Genomic DNA, 17,761 nt, shown 5'->3' with positions numbered 1-17,761 from the left:
CAATTTGGCTAGGTAAACATCCGCGCTCGTATGTATACATCCGCGCTAGAATATCAAGGTGAAAATCATCATAGCTTGCGTAGTAGAGACCCAGCTCCCAACCCAACATTGAGAATAGATTATCGGCGCTATTTTTTCTTTATCGCCGATAAGTCTCACCATAATGCAGCACGTTACCGCCGATAACGGCCCACCACTAATTTAAAGGTTTATTAGTTGCTAAAGAAAAAAACGTAAATCCAAAAACCAATTGTATTCCATCTTGTTGATTAAATTGCACAAATAGAAGTGAAGTTTAAATTGCACAACAGCCTTGATTAACACATGCACAGCAGACATGCCAAACCTCCCGATATTTCCGGGAGACTACCGAATTTCAAAGCCACTCCCGAAAATCTCCCGGACCGACCTTTCTCCCGAATTTCTCCCGATTTCCACCCGGACAACAATATTGCTACACCATCCGTCACTGGGCGCGCCGTTTCAGACCGAACAATAATAAAGGTTACACCTTAAAGTCAAGCGCGGCAATTAGAACGGAAAAAGATGAGACTGGCGCTGCAAAGAAACCCCCCCCCCGTCGACCGCTAGCACCCCCGGTCCTTTTGAATATCTCCCTAATTCTGAGGTCTCAGGGTTGGCAAGTATGCTGCACAGTTGAATATGATAGTTCTGCTTTTTTTAACTCAATAATTAGTCAAAGATGAGAGAAATTAAAAGAACTAAATCAAAATAAATCAATAAAAACAAAGCCAACCTTGACACAACATTTATCATAAATTTAAAGCACATTTAATGCCATCAACACTTTTATGTTCGTAAAAAATCAGCTTTGCAGAATTTTGTTGTTGAATTCACCAGTTGTTCAGTAAGTCACTTAAAGTAATTGTATCTAAAACTAGAAAGGATCAAACTACCCTTAAAGATGCTAAAGGATCAAACTACCCTTAAAGATGCTACAGTATGTCGCTTGAAGTATTGTGCATCCTTGTTTTACTTGAGCAGACGTGAATTCAAAGCACAGGTCAAACAAGCAAAGTTCTCATTGAGAGAAAGGAGTTGGGATTTTAGAACAACATTTCTTTCATTTGAATTCACAGAACAAAACAGGATGGTGAGCTCCAATACACCTGGGCAATCAAACCTTCCTTTGGTATTGATAAAATTCAGATAATTAGTCAGTCGGTCTGTGCCTCCACACCTAACACAGGATATGTTGCATCCTGAATCCTTAATAACATCTGTTCAAACACCATGACACAATTTAATTAAATCAACCATACAGGCCTAGATGACATTATGCAAAATCTTCTAGTCATCTTTCTACTGCTTAAATATTGCTCCAACACACTTTTTCAAAAATATTTCGAACTGCATGACCACTGAGCTACAAATTGTAAACACATCCCTCCTCTCAGATGTCTTCCCACAAGCCCTAAAAACTGCTGTTTAAATTAAACCACTCCTAAAGAAGGATAATTTACACCCTGTTACAATAAAAATCGATAGGTCAATATCAACCCTGCCTTTTAAGAAAAATCATTGAAAAAGCTTTTTTTTTAATTAGCTAAAGCAGTTGTCCACAACCTTAGTTTCAATCATCAATGTTCTTTACTGTTTTAAATCTCCTTGATTTATGTTTGGATGTTGTTAATGGTAAGAAGTACTCTGAAGTTCCTTGTTAAAATGGGCTATACAAATAAACTTGCCTTGCCTAAATCTGTAAATCCTGTACATTTCACTGCCCATTTGGGATTATTTTATAGTACAAACTAAAATGGATAAAAGGCTGCTGTACAGCTGTATTCCTTTTGAACTTTACCACCGTCTCCATCCTTGTTCAATTAGGGCTCTGTTGTTGGCTGGAAGTGCATCAAAGAAAGCTTTCACCACAATTATTGTGATCTTAAAATGTCAACTTCCCACTTTGTCGCCAGTAAAAAAAAAAAAAGAGAAAAGGAGGAAAATGACAAGACACTGTCTTCCAAAAATACAGTATGACACAGCCAGTGTAAACCAGTGTGTACGTGTGCTGCATAGAAAATTCACAAAATCACAAAGCAGCTGAATCCACAAACATTTATTACAGCGATATATCACCACACCTGCCGTTTCCTTCAAAGGGAGTAGAAAACAATCAAAACAGACTTAACGGTTCACATCTGAATTTACATTCAAATAAAAAAAAGAAATTAAATTTTTTTACATCTGGATTTACTAAAATATCAGGCTTTATTCTAGCATGCAATATGAAGCCACATCTCCCCCTCATGATGCTGTTCTTCATATTCACACCTGATCCTGGATGGACAGCAGACATTTGGGAGTTGCGTGACCATATAAAAAAACTGCAGTACGATAAGAATTTATTCATCTGTGTGCCTGAGAGCCGATACAACACTTGACTACCTGAGAATATGTGCATCTCAATTTTGTGTTCTGGGAGGAATTCTTGCAGGGTGAACCGCAGAACAAAAACGTGATGAAATATTTTCCCTTTTAGTGGCCCCACTACCGTATTTCACGAGAGCGACCGATGACGTAGTTTTTTTTTTTAACGTCATCCTTAGGTATGTGAGCTCAAATATCTCAAAATCAGTAACAAACATAAGCGACGTGTTCTCATATTTTATTACATCATGCTACTCATGAAAAGAGTAGAGTTGGGATGGCAGAACTAGTAAAAAGCCAAAGTACAGTCTGAAACCCAGCAAAGCTGACAGCAAGGAATGTGCAACAAAACCCAAATAAAAATAGCACAAAGGCAGCGATAAGAAGCCTGAGTCTCCCAGCAGAGACGCCCCTCTTTCACCGGCAAATACCACCAGGGTCCTAATGAGGAAGTGTCGATCCCACCGACGACACGAGGAGGAGAGCTCCTCCTTAACCGCCAATCAGGTTGCGGGACTTGGCGTCACCTTTATTAAAAAAAAAAAAAGAAATGACAGAAATAATGACTCGGATGAACACCACTCCCAAGTTCACAGTCAGCTGTGTAAACCCTCCCAAGTGCTGCCTGATGGCTCTACGGATCAAAGCCGTCGCCATTAATAATAACGACCCGTAGGAGGACAGAGAAGGGAGTAAACAGCTCTATGCACATACGGGAAGCAGGAGAAGCACTTAAAGAGAACGCAAAGGGGGAATGTCAAGAAAACGATGGATTTTTGATTAGTCTTCGGCTGTTCAAGCCAAATGATGGATCCACATTGAATACACAATGAAAAGAAGTGTTCGAGCAAGAACGAGGTCAGCTGAGGACGGTACAAAAAAGGAAGGAGGATAAAGAATAAACCCTTCCCTCAGATTTTTTGTTTTTTTTTCTGCTATAAGGAATTGTGCTGGTCCTATTTATCCTGCCTCTCTCACATGGATTAGCATCCTGAAATGTCTTTGGTTTTGTTGCGTCGTTGGAAGCGTGTGTCGGCGGGGTCGAAGCCTTGCTCGTGGGCCCCAAACAGAGCCCAGCCGGGGGTCTTGGCCATGTAGTCCAGGGCCGAGAAGCCCAGCTGTCCCCCGCTCTCCTCTCGGACCTGGACGAGCTCCTGGAAGCGCTCGTAGTCAATCCACGTCCACCACTCGCCGTCCACCTTAAACTGGAAGCACACACAAAGAAGAGGGTTTGGGAGGGGGGGGGGAGGGGGAGGGGGAGGGGGAGGGGGAGGGGGGGGGGAGGGGAGGGGGAGGGGAGATGAGTGTCAGTGGGTCTGCTAAAAAAAAAAAAAAACAGTAACAGAATAAAAGACACCAACGTTGCTTCTATTGTTCAATTAGGCCTTGTGGTTACTGAAAGATATCTTTTTACAAGCACATTTCATACGAGTAGATGCCTTACACAGAAGGAGGAATAAAGGGCCAACCAGAGGGATTGTCCTTGATGGCTTTCATGCCCCTTGCTCTCAAAGTTGAGGATTTTAGCGGCGTCCTTTTGAATCCTCAAAAGGACGCCGGGGGGGGGGGGGAATAATGTTTCTAGTCACAAGAAGGGAATATATTAGTTTGGCCGCCCCTCTTGGCAAACAATTTCGGTCTCCAAGCAACAAGGAGAAGCTGTGGCGTCTGGGATGAGAACACCGGTGGTTTCCACCAGCGGAGCAGATCGCCAGGACGGCTTCTTCTACGAGCACCGCAAGGGGGCCGGGGGCAATGAGCCGTGCAGCGCGTTACCACACAATCACAGAACTAATGGGAGGTGCATCATCATCACCCTTCTCAGTCTTCAGGAAATGAGACTTTCTGCTGCACTGCCGAGGCTTGCTCGTGAATCACATTTCACAATCAAATAATTATATTTATTTATTGAAATACTTTGTTTTTTGTAGTGACAGCCGACCCAGTCTGTGGCGCATGTAGTTGCCATATATTTTTTTTTACTTTGAACTGTGACCTAAATTCTTCAATACTGATGTAATCGCCTAGTCTATAAGCAGGGACACATGTCTTTGTCCTTTGTAGGTGAATCAGCCACAAAAAATAATGCTGCCTTCTGCCGGTCTGCAAAGTAGTGATTCAACCAACTGAGATAAACCACTTACATAAACCACTTAGTTTCCCTTGTCAAAAGACCACAATAAATACAGTATTTCCTACAACATACAACAGCAATTCTAGGCATAATTTCCAGTTCCCGGGCAACTTTGAAGGTCTCAAAGGCAATAAGCTTAAAATAATGCATGCTCCTATTTTGTAGTAAGGATAGGTCACCCAGTCATTCGCATTGAACTGACAGGATCAATAAGGCCGCAGGTAGTTGGCAATAGAGGAGCATCAATATGTTTTCTAGTTGATGAGTCAATTCTAAGAAGTAAATTGTGGATCAACAATTTGTCATTCGTTTTTTTTGTGTAAAATTGGCAGAAAATGCTGTTTACAGCACTTTGCTTTTGGACTGAAGTTTAAAGACATTTCTTTTGGTTGACAAATGTTTAATAAAATCGGTCATTTTATTGACTATAAAACCATCAAAAATAATTTGCTAATGAAAATAATAAGTGAGGTGCAGCTCTTGTTAGGAGCGGCTTTGCTTCATCACTTTGAACAGCTTAAATAACTGAGCGTAATCATCACTCAGCTCAATTACTTATGCATCTTTAAGTAAGGGGGAACATGAATGAATAAGTCTTTCAGAACTTCTGACAGCAAAAGGGGATCACTTCATCCAACTGATTTGAGAGTCAACAGGTTTTTCAGAAGGAGCATCCACTGCGTTGCCTTAATCCCGTCCTGAGAAAAAAAGGACTGAGATGAATTAGAAGAGGAGAGAGAAAAGGGGCGAGGCAAGGAGGGACCAAAGAAGGGGAGATGAAAGAGAACAGGCCGAGAAAGTAGGACGAGGGGCAAGAGAGGTAGAGAAATGCCCATCAACAGGGAGAATGCCAGGGGTTGGAGAGGAACTAATGATGATGATGTGTCAGTGCAGGGAGGATCTATCACCCACACACACACCTCTGATGTCTTTAAAAGAACAACATCAAACGGTGATATTGTCCAACTTGAACTAGAAGATCTGAGGACTGTGAAAGCGCGCATGCACACACACACACACACACAGTTTCCTGTGATGCATTTTAAACTCTGCCGTTGTTGCACAAAGAGATGTTCAGGATGCTGAAGACAATAAAGAGAAAAACATCAGACCCACTGCTGGAGGAAGCTAGAAAGGCCTCTAGCTCCCAAACCGCTGGATTATTCATGGAGGGCCCAAAATGAAGAATACGTCAACATAAATTGTAAAACTAAAAGGAAAAATGTCGCAGTCGGCCAGTACGTGCACACAGAAAAGGGAAAAAGCTGGACGGCCCACTGTGTGTGTGTGTGTGTGTGTGTTAGTGTTAGGAATTTTTTGAATTTGAATTTGTTTATTTATTTGAGCAGTACACATGGTGCTCAAAAGGAGTGGACTGAAGCAGGAGCTTATAAGAGCCCACACCCAGGAATGAAAGCTCATCGTAAAAAGAACTTGGTGAGAGCAAAGCGCCGCCACCTTGCCTCTCCCGCTGGCTAGTTAACAGGCTGCCAGAGCACTCGCACACAGATCTGCCCGGCTCAAAGCAGGAAGCGGAAAGGTGTGCAGAGAACGAGAGGGTGTGTTAGGGAGGAGGTGCAGATGAACGGAGGGGTCTGGAGCAGCCGTGCAAGTGTACAACCGCTGCGTCAGTGTCGGTGAGAAAAGGATAGACGGAGGAAAGTGGAGACAGAAGAGGAAAGAAGCGAAGGAGGTAAAGAGGGAGAAACTTCTTTCTGTAAAATGACTTTACAACCCATCACCTCACTGTAGAACCAGACATAAAAAATTATGCATGATTTTATGTCACAACTAATGCCGCAGTGATGTCTATAAAAAAAATAAAGACGTTTGACGCATTATTTATGTCAAGTGATCTGTGTGTGTGTGTGTGTGTGTGTGTGTGTGCGCTAAGAAGGTAATTATAGTGACAATAGAGTTAATACACTGCCTACATGTCAGTTCATGGGCCCAACCGGTGCTGAAAACAATTAAGTCTGAAACCCCATTTCCTCTCAGTTTAAGGTGACTTTTTGAATGGTTGGAATTACAGAAAAACAGGATTCATTACTTCATGTAGGAAAAAATAATCCTATCTCATTTTAGGAAGATACTTTTGCAATTACAGAATCTACAGTTCTACCCTAGGTACAGGTAGAGCCCTGACTGACAAGTCAAATTCACATTTATAATTAAGATTAAAGATCAGAGAACATAGGGCTCCTGCTGTGTTCACACCAAAAGCGAAGCGAATTTTCACAACGCTTCATTCGCGCCTGAAAGGGGGCGTGGCTCATCGCCGCCATTCCACCGTGGAAATAAATACACTATTTCTGCTCTTTATTTGTTGTGTGAATTACACAAACATCGGGACCGCAAACGGGTTCATGACATCATCAGTCGCTGCACACAGCTTGAATTCCTCCAGGAAGTGCGTCTGGATGACCTGTTGTCTCTCGGTTAGACACAAACTAACTTTCGGAAGCTCAGACTCTGAGCTGTGTGTGTCTCCGGTGTGCGGAAGTTTAATAAAGGCAGTGATGACGAGCAGAGCATCTGAACGCTGATTGGCTTTTGCAAGACAGCAAATTTTTTGCCCAAAGTTGAAATATTTGAACTTTGACATATTTGGCGAAAAAGCCATTAATTCGCTTTTGTGCCGCCCGTTTAAATTACTATTAAGCTTCTTAAAGCCCAGTTTTTTCCAGTCAGGACTTCTTTGTGGTTTGCTGCGAGAGTGATGTGTGTGTGCGCGTGCGTGTGTGTGTGTGTGGGGGGGCCTCAGGCGCCCTCTTACCTTGGTGTGCGCCATGAGCAGACAGTTGGAGTGCTCGTGCTCACAGGCGATCTCGTACTCAGGCAGCATGTCGGCCAGCTGCTGGACGAAGGCGACCACTTCCTGGTGCCAGGGCACATTTGCCATGGTCAGACTGCTGGCAGAGCTTTCCCCGCAGTACGTCACTCCCTGCGCACACACACACACACAAGCACGGGGTCAGAGACCAAGCAATTAGTTCACCCATAGACAAAGAGAAACTATGCAAGTAACAGGCCTGACCCGTACGAGACCTGCGGGCCGGATAGAAACGTATCACATAGGGTTTCCGGTATCTAAAAAAGCAGTCCTAACGGAATAATTGATCACTACATTATGAACAAATATAACTAGCAAATATAATTTCTTTAGGCTATATTTAAGATTATTCCAGGTCAATGGAATGTCAATGATTGACAGAAAAGCGTCACACACAGCAGTAGCTTGAGGGTTCACATTCATCTTCCCAGTCAGTGGGTGTGAGAAATAGAGCAGGAAGCGTTAAGCCATCTGGTCTCGGCCATAAAAATCCATCAATTTGGACGCTGAGTGTTTTCAGATCAATGGCTGCCGTGCTGTGGTTACAAGCCACGAGCAGGGAAAGGCAATGAGAGGCAGAACAACAGCTCCCCCTGACAGACACAAGCTATTGACGAGTGGTGGGCAGAGAGTAGCTGTGAGGGAGCCTGTTTTGTTGCAAGGGAAGGACTGTGAAGGGGCCCCACGTCAGGACACTGATATTCAAGGGGTCAATGCTTCAAGGTCATTTGTTGTCACCATGCATCAAGAGATTCAGCCGTAGCTTCATTTGTAACACAAACAAAACATGGGCGACAAAACAGTGTCATACAACTGCCACTTCTCTTCGGCAGGCAGAAGTATTTACGATTACACCGCATCACCGAGCGCGTAGCGGTTGGAGCTGTGTATTGAGATTGAGTCATTGTTATAACTTTACAACAACGAATAGCCCATAACGCTCTTTAACAGGGTGAGAATCTGTAACACTAATAATTGTACATATAAAATGACCCCGCCGAACTGCATGCTGGGTGCAGCTCGCCCGCTATCACAAGAAGAAACTTTGTCACTACATGAAAACACAGAAAAGAGCGATGCAGGAGGACCAGAGGAATCAGGAAACATGTATTGCTATAATATGTTAGACATACAAGGAATTTGCAGTTGGACAACAAGACAACATAGAACATGGAATAAAATAAAATATTATAAAATATAATGCTATGGGTTAGTAATCTAAGGCTATGGGTTAGTAATCTAAGGCTATGGGTTAGCTCAAACGAGATGCACAAACACTTCATGTGCCCAAGAGACGAGGCTTGTACGGTTGGGAGGGTTTTTGGTTTAAAAAAAAATCAGACAAGTTATCCAAAAACTATTTAATGCAAAGTTTGTCGAGCCGCTGGTATTGCCTCTGGTGGCAACATTAGCAGCCACAACAGCGAACACGCTAACAGGCTAACAAGCTAAGTCGCCGGCCTTTTGTGAATGAGTTGGACAGCGAGCGGTGAACACTTGTTGAGGTGGCCGGCGCTCCTTTTCGGGGTCAATGAATTCATGTGTTTACTTTCATATACCGGAATACCGTCAGAATCTTACAAAATACCGTGATATGAGTTTTTGGCCATACCGCCCAGCCATATTCAGCGTGTGTGTACATACCTTCGTTGCCATGGCAAGATCATCATATCAGAGCTGCACCAACAATCATAAGATGGCTCATTACTGGGCAGTAACACTTGGATTTCTAAGTCTCAGTCCTAGAGAATCATACTAGGTCAATTCTTAAAGAACTTTAATGCTTACAATGACATTCTTCACACACACACACACACACACACACACACACACACACACACACACACACACACACACACACACACACACACACACACACACACACACACACACACACACACACACACACACACACACGGCAGCAGCTGCTACAGTGCTACCGTAATTATCTGATGTCTTGGCCAGAGAGCGCTGTCTGATCCTCACCCAGCTCACAGGAACAGTCTGTGTCTGAACAGTTGAGGGAGATGACTGTAAGCATGGTTTCGATGAAGTAAAGCATTTAGCCCGTCCCCATTTGGTCTCTCTGAATCCTCTGTGCAGCGGGTGAAGAGAAACCTGCAGAGGCCCGTCCATCGAGGGATCCGTTCAGAATCCAAACCTGGACTGCACGGCTTTACGCCCAACATACCCTATCAAATAACAGTTGTGCTTTGGAATATCTTTAGTGGAAATAAAGAGGCCTGTGGAAACGAAGAACATTCACTCCTCCTCCTCCTCTTTACCTATTTACTTGCTTTCCCTTACACGCCGAAAAAAACGTTCTTACAACTTTTTTTCTCTCTTACGGATATTTTTCATCTGCTGGAGCCTGTCCACTCAGAGCCCTAATGCGCTCTCTGCATCCAGTCTTAACCCGCAGCAGTTTCTCCAGTAATTTCACCACATGGGTCTTTGCAGGAGCTGCTTGTGAATTCAGAAAAATAAAACTCTAACAGAAAGAGAACCACATCTTTAGTGGGTTGGGAGTCTGAAAGGAGAAAGAGTGCTGCTCGGGCGGTGGAGTGTTGGACAGAATTGATGGAAGACTTGTGTTATCAGCCTCTCCCAGAGGCCCCGCTGAATACAGATTGACTCTCTGGGACTTAGGATATATCACCGGGAACCCGCCCGTGAGCAGCTAGCAGCAGGACCAGACCTCAGAGGTACAAGGTGGACTGTAAAGCCTGGGACACACCAAGCCGACGGTCGGCCAGCTTTCGACTAAATCTCCTCAGTGTGTTCCGCACCGTCGGAGGAAGTTGGTCCTCGTCGGCTTTGTTACGGCCGATTCGACATGTTGAATCGGCGTCGGGTCAGTCGGGCCATCTGATCATTCTGATTGGCTGCTGAGCCAGCGAACCAATACTGCCACCTGCTGGTACGGAAGGTATTTACTCTCACGCAGGCGCAGAACGGACGTGCTACTTGGCCGTCGGGTGTTGACAATCGGCTTGGTTTGACAGGGCAACTTTGGACCCAGACGCTGCCGACGTGAGCCGATTCTGCAGTCTGCTCACGTCGCCACTAGTTCGTCGGCGTCGGCTTGATGTGTTCCACGCTTAAAAGAGAGTGGGACACGTGAGGGGAGAGAGTAGTGCACAAAATTAGTTACAATTTCGGAATTTAGAAAGGGCCGATTGACAATGCAACCCCACCCTTGGCAGATTATTCAAATTTCGCACGACGCCTTCTTACTCTCCCCATTTCCTCCCTGTGCGAGTGAGAAGCCGCTGGAAGGTAAGTGGTTATGGATGAGACACTGACACATTGGACAACAATTGGACAGCAGACGGTAAATTGCACAGGATGAGAGCGCTCCAGCACATAAGATGATGGAGTAATAATTAATAAGTAGATAACACAAGGTTACAGCCACTGGTGACGGGGGAGACACAGACACCCAGGGGCGGTACATCATACTGACAGAGCAACCCTTCATCTCGATGAACACACGGCACAACGGATTAATAGATAGACGTGTGTGTGTGTGTTTATATATATATGACGAAGGGTTTAATCCACCTCTTCTAGAGATGGATGGATAGTCGGTGGACTGAAGTAGTCTGTTGCATATCTATGAATGGAGCACCAACCAATATTAGCCACACTAGATTTCCCTACTCTAATTCTTACCTATTAATCTAAAGAGAGAACAAACCCAACATTGGGAAAAAATGGTTCCAGATAGCAAAATTATATAAAAAAAGAAAGATTTGAGTCAATTGATCCCAAATTCCCGTCAATCATTTTCTATGTCAGCTTTCCGATGCGACTTTTTATTGGATTTCCAAATTCATAATGATTTGTTCATATTTTTTTTCATAACTATTTTCTCACCCTACAGTAAGTTTTAAAACGCCCTGGTCTCTCATCAGTCAGGGCTAATTTGAGAGCTACTGAAATGATGGTGGCAGTAAGATGGATTCCTACCACCCTTCTTCCACTGGTCTGTCTGGGGACGCTCCAATCATTAAGCCCCCCAAGACGCAGTCCAGAGCTCAGCAGGCAGTTCATCAGTAGTAATACAGTATGCCCTGCTCATAGACAGAGGAAGGGGGACGCTGTACTGTAAGAGAGGAGATGGCGACCCGTTATCTGATGCTAGTGAGTGACGAAGTGATGGCTTGTCAGGATCAAGGGGAGAGTTCATTGGAATTTTCACAGACATGAAGGTCAGACTGGGGAAGTGAAACACTAAGCATGAAGACTGAGATTAACCTTGGGAGTTTTGGACAAAGGCCGAGTCAAAAGGTGGGTGTGAAGTACGAAAAGGAAAGCAGTGCTGCAATGTTGGCAAATGATCATTCGCTAAAGAGTCGCACTGAAACGTTAACGCCATTAAGCTCTTAATTTGTTTTCCACTTATAGTTGATAAAACAGATGGGTTGGTCCATTTTGAGCTGGATATAATTATAGAGCTTGTTGGACTTGCAGATGTTTTAATGTTAACAGGCTATTGACCCAAGAGCATCTGAAAACATTCTCCCACATGACACGAAGGAGGTTTCTGCAAATGTTATCCACAAAAGCTGTTTTACGTTGCCCTCAGACAGGCCTTTCAGACGGGAAACTTAAGAACTGAAGTCTTTAAAAATACGAGAGTCCTCTGGAGAAATCTGAAATATTACCTTGCAGCACGTGAGAAAAGACATACAACCTTTCCAAACCAAGTAAATCCTTATATTTGGAGAATACGGAACCAGAAAATGTTCAGCCCTATGTTCAGTTACTCGATCATCATAGTTATTGAGTCCATTGATGAACAATAAAGCCTCATTTGGGTTTGTGGGTTTACGCTTTTCAGTTTCTATCTTCATATCCTTTGGCACATTAAAAAACAGATTGACAGGTTAGAGCTCTTGTTCTATCTTCATCTCTTCGGCAATGCACTTTTACACAAAGGGGAAAGTGGGAGTGTGGCTTAATTATGCCAACATCTCAGTTCCACTTCAAAGTCTGTGTGCGCTCCCTGCAGAGACGCATGTGATGGGTATCACTGATTTCCGGTCCGATCCAATCCGATGCTCCCTGCGGTCTTGTTATGCTCCCTCTGATATAACAAAATGCCACGTGGATCAATACTCACTCCTACAAGAAATCTTTAATAGCCAGCCAAGTCTCAGGGGAGTACATAGATTCAGAGTTTTCCTTCCACCCATTAAAAGCACAACGTAAAACGCGGCGGGGAGTCCTGTTGATTATTTAGATAGGAACAAAGCGGACCATGTAAGTAGGAAAGACTGGCGTCATGTAGAGGGGAGAAGGAGAGGAGATGGAGATGAGGATCCTTTAATTGCCACACTGTCACACTGCAAAAAAAGTAAAATTGCTTTGACATTTACAACACCTGACAAATTTGAGTGCAAGAGCAGCGTGAAAGGGATCGAACGAGGCAGAGAGAGAAAGAAATGAGAGGAAGTAAACAGAAAAGAGCTGAACAAGGATGCACCGCTAAACCAGGCATTACGTGGGGGACGAGGTTGGGGGGGCCCCCTAAATATAATATAGTCGCGTCTGGTTGCAAAAAGAAGTCTGATTGTATGTATTGTATAGAAGACTATGAGAAAGCTCCCCTACTCCTCTGTTGATTTATTCCCTCGCTAAATATTGTAAACACGAGTTTACCATTTTGAGTGAGATGGACCATAAAGCAGAAAATGCTCCAGGGCCGGCTTAAAGTGATTGACAGGTTACCTCCCGCTACCACAGGGCTTCTCCACATCCCTCCTCTGCTTTCCAAATATGGTAACTTCTATTCACTGGTTACAGAAACAACAACATGCTGGCGGCCCTAATGGTGGCTTACTACACAGCTTTGCACTTTGTGTGCAAGTTATGAACGGCGGCAAAGATATTTCCCCTGATGGGCAACGGACGGACGGGAGGAAACAAAGCCTTGGGACCAACGCAAGTCGGATTAGGGCAGATGATTGATGGGGAGGAGAGTGTGAGCCTGTTAATTTTAACATGGGAATATGCTGCCAGGCCATTAAGATTCCCCAAAACACTTCATTAATATGAAAAAGAAAATCTCTCTCCCTCTACATCTGACATTTAATTGATTTGCTATCTCAGTCAATTTTGGAAATTTCAATAAAAGGTTAGCTATCCAGTAGCACCTTAAATAATCTTTGAGTTCTCTTTGATCAGGATGTGTCCTTTAACTCTCAGTTAAAGCACACTTCAAGGACCGCATTTTTTCATCTACAAAATATTTCGAAAATCAGGCACTTTCTGTCTCAAAGTGATGCAGAAAATGTGTCATGCATTTGTTACTTCTAGACTAGATTACTGCAATTCTTTATCATCAGGCTGCTCTTATAAGTCTCTTAAGCCTCTCCAGTTGAGTCAGAGTGCTGCAGCACGTGTATTAACAAGAACTAAGAGAAGGGATCATATTACTCCTGTATTAGCTGCTCCGCACTGGATCCCAAGAAGAGAATTTAAGGTTCTTCTCCTCACCTACAAGGCACTTGCTGGTGAGGCACAGTCTTATCTTAAGGAGCTTATACCATGTTTCCCTACTAGAGCTGCACTCTTTTACACTTTTCATTCTGTACACATGACTTCTATTGTAGTCTGTCCATTCCCGGGAGAGGGATCCTCCTCTGCCGTTCCCCATCGAGGGGTTTTTCATCTTTTGGGAAGTCTTGGCCTGTGCTGATGTGAGGATTTTGGGACAAGGGATCTCATGTGTACAGACTGTAAAGCCCTGTAAAACACATTTATAATTTGCGATGTTGGGCTATAGAAAAGAAAATTAATTTAATTAAAAGATGAGATCTGGTGCTTATTAAATTTGCTTTATCAGTGTGAGCTGTGGGCTAAGCTTAACTAGAATGTTTTTTTATTGGGCTGTAAAAAAAATCATCGCGGTAATCTATCTAGATTATTGGTGCATGAGACTAATCCAATAAAATATTTTAATGCAATAAACACAGCTTTGTTTACTTCCGGTGTGCTTTGACCCCTGAAACTAGCGCGCCCCTGCAGGCAGTTAGATCGCACCAAGACAGTAGTTAAAGATGGAGAGCTTTGCATTGGAAGCAAAACAAACAGAGGTGCGACAAAAAAAGTGAGATCTTTGGAGAGGAATTCCTCTTTGTGTCAAACAGAAGGGGGACGAGTGGCAAACGGACCACTTAACGCAGTGCCAGGCCAAGCTAAGCTAGCTGCTATGCTACTTCCATCTACCCACTGCAGAGGACCATCACTGTTCCCCTAAAAGACCGTGGTTTTGAAAACGTGGCGTCCTGGCTAAATGTTGGGATATTGTTGGCACGTCAAACACAGCCGTCAAACAATAGAGTTGAGATCAAAGTGCACAAGGACAGCAGGAAGAGTCACTGGTTCAACATGTTCCACCGGATGGAATTCTGCCTCTATGATGATCAAATGTGTGCAGTTTTAAGTTTAAAAAAATACAATTAAACAACAGTGTCTAACATACCCGTTAAGTGATTACTCTTTGATTGATACGATTTTGTCTTTAGAAAAACAAACGTTTACTTGCGATAAATCTAGATTAATGAATTTCAAAATGTTAGATTAATTAGTTAATTTAAAAAAAATCTATTGACATCCCTGGTTTTTTATCTTCACTGTACTGCAACACTGGCTAACTGATGATCTGCAGATAGTGCTGAAGGGTCTATTGAGAACAGTTAAATCAAAAGGTTGCAAATGGCAGCAATATTATTACTTGCATGCGCCTGCAAAACCGACAAAATAAGTTGGGTCATAACTAATTCTGCTGTGCTGTTATTTCTGCAGCATCAGCACGATGATACAACACCATAGGAACTTGGAAAGGGAGAAAACGTTAACAAGTTTCTTCTTGCCGCTTTACAGAAAATAGATCAATGAGTCTCCTAATTAAATGCATATTTTAAATGAAATATGAATGAAAGAGTGTAATTACATTTTCTTGCAATTCAAAAAAGTGAGCTGAACCGACCCATCTCTCCAGTCTTCACTAGACTATCAATAGTCTTACTTTGTTCAGTGTCAAATCAAGTTATCCACTGACTATCCCCTAGAAAGGGGACAAATAGCATAACTCGGAAAGTATGTGTCGGTATACAATCTTGCACAGGTGCAACTACGTACAAAATGGTAAATGTAAATGGGTGGCGAAATGTAAGAAGGCAAAGGGTTTATGATGCGGTTGGACACTGTTCCTCTCTGTTAGGCTGTCTGTAAGTGAGGCACAACACCAAAAAAATGCTCCCACTGCTGGATGGGAGCGTTTTAGGGTTCTGATTTTGTAACTCCAACTGCATCAAATGTTGGAGTCAAAAGGGAAGAAACAAGTGCGATAGCTTGGAGCTACGGAACTCCGTTTCCAGATAGCACGGCAAACATGAGACGGGCTCTGGATTGTGTGAGGAGGTATTCCCATGAGAGCGCTCCGTGTGGGGCGAGGCGCTTCCTGGTATGTGCAATAGAAGTTGGGCCATATGGCACCTTTCTCATCTCGGTCCAGGGTTACACTTCGGGTGTGAGGGACACATTGAGCAGAGAAATGAAAGCGATATTGAGACAGACTTACATGCTCACTCAAACCTATTTTTTCTAATATTGGTCAAGGATCAACTCCTAGAGGGGGAGGGGGGGCAGGATGAGAATGAGCAGATCTCCCGTCTACACCAATTATCTCACACCCCCGCAGTGGAATGAAAATAGAAATCAAGTGAATCTCAGTTTAAGTTGACTTCAAAGGTCAGGCCTCTCTTATGTCTGCTATCTGAGGTAGAGACCATTAATTGGCCTTTTTTTAAGAAGTCTAGGCAACGTTTGAAAGGAGCGGAGAATAAACTGCAGCAGACAGCAAATTTACACTACCGTTTTTACAGTGAGGAGGCAGAATACTTCAAAGTACTTTAAAAAAAAAAGAGAAAGTTCTACAAAGTACACAACATGCAATAACAAAGAACGGCCCCCTAAAAGCCCACAGATATTATCAGCAATAGCAGCTAGATGGGAAGACATGCGCAGCTCAATAAAAAAAAAACACAAACAAATAAGTCACACCACAGCACAAAAAATGGTGATTATTACAACATTCTCAGGTTCCGATTCGGTAATTATGAAGGCTTTATTGTATCAGCTGCCGTACCACCGGGCTTCAGAACAGCTTCTTTCCTCTGGCTGTGAGGCTCTTTAACTAAAACTACTTCACCCGTACATTTTAATCTCGTTTTTGGGCCGTTTTTCTTAAAGAGCAAAAAAGTTAATTTCATTGGTAAAACACTGTTTAACAACCTCCACAATGCCGAGGAGGTATAGTAATTATCTGTAAACTCATACGGCCTCTGGTGCTACTAACTACTCACCCAACAGTAAACAGACAAATATAAATTTGCCCTCAGGCAAAGTTCTAAAATAATGAAGTTTTTAAATAACTAAAAAAAGTCCTTTAGTCTCTCAGTGAGAGTAATCAAGGAGTTTTATCGCACACTTTGTGGCCCGTTCTTTTTGCATGAAACTAAAATTTGAAATGATTGAAAGTGGCTGGAAAGAAAAGTGTTTAGTTGGAATAACTTATCTTACCTTTGATGTAGGAATTGATGGAGAGCCGGACACGGCGAGAGAGATGCTGCCTCAGTTCCATTGGAAATATTTTGGTTTGTTAATTGGCTCAACTAAATTAATATAAATCTCTCATTAAATTGCCATGTAATTCTACTGGAATATAGTAACAATATATGACAAAGGCGGTCCTTTACTTCATGTGGCAAGTTACTTCAGGATGTGCGGTGGGAGTCATCGCAACAATTTCCTGTCACTGATTATTGCCGTAGAAAGCAGCCAGCGCCACTGGCTCATTTGTTTTATGAAAACTCATTAGTGAGGCGCACATTGCCATTAAGGGGTTTACTCTAGACACACATCAGAGCTCAGTACAGAAGAAACAGAGCAATAGAGATATATAGAAACATTTAAATTTGGCTGGGAAGAAGACATGAGTTGCACTGGGAAAATAACTGATAAATAAGACGATACAATAGGAAATGGGATCAGACACAAAGCGACGGCCACTGAACCGTACCTTGACCTCAATGAAGTCCGGCTGGCCCAAAGCAATGAGCTCTGCGTAAGACTGCATCTCCTCCACGTTCCAGGCCTTCACCAGCGTCAGTCTGTACACCGTCCTTTGTCTCTGGGTGGTCAACAGGGGAAGAAATGAACACAGGGAATTGTTGGAGGAACAGCATGCTGTATATTCCAAGTGTTAGAGGAGTAAGGATAGGTCTCAAACAACCACATCCAGTAAAGACAGCACGTAGATTGGGAGCCAACAACACAATGGTGCAACACTTCCCGCGTAGATTTTTATAGAAAATTCGGATAGATTTTTT

General features: G+C 43.1%; 1 protein-coding gene across 3 annotated transcripts in view; it reads right to left on the bottom strand.

Annotated features, from left to right (window-relative positions):
* Window positions 1–2,051: 2,051 nt before the first annotated feature.
* Window positions 2,052–17,761, bottom strand: part of tyw1 (tRNA-yW synthesizing protein 1 homolog (S. cerevisiae)) — a 40,623-nt gene continuing 24,913 nt past the window's right edge. For 2 of the 3 annotated variants that reach the window (XM_037466416.2, XM_037466424.2), the window contains 3 exons: window positions 17,452–17,562; window positions 7,302–7,469; window positions 2,052–3,596 (listed from right to left, as the gene is read on the bottom strand). In XM_037466416.2, the coding sequence (XP_037322313.2) occupies window positions 3,375–3,596; window positions 7,302–7,469; window positions 17,452–17,562 (501 nt within the window). In that variant the 3' untranslated portion in view covers window positions 2,052–3,374. The remainder of the gene's footprint in view (window positions 3,597–7,301; window positions 7,470–17,451; window positions 17,563–17,761) is intronic. The other variant, XM_037466432.2, reaches the window with a different exon arrangement.

Source organism: Pungitius pungitius, chromosome 3 (assembly GCF_949316345.1).
Source record: "Pungitius pungitius chromosome 3, fPunPun2.1, whole genome shotgun sequence".
Classification (NCBI taxonomy): domain Eukaryota; kingdom Metazoa; phylum Chordata; class Actinopteri; order Perciformes; family Gasterosteidae; genus Pungitius; species Pungitius pungitius.
The sequence above is the reverse complement of the archived record's forward strand: the minus strand, read 5'-3'. Positions and strand labels throughout refer to the sequence as shown.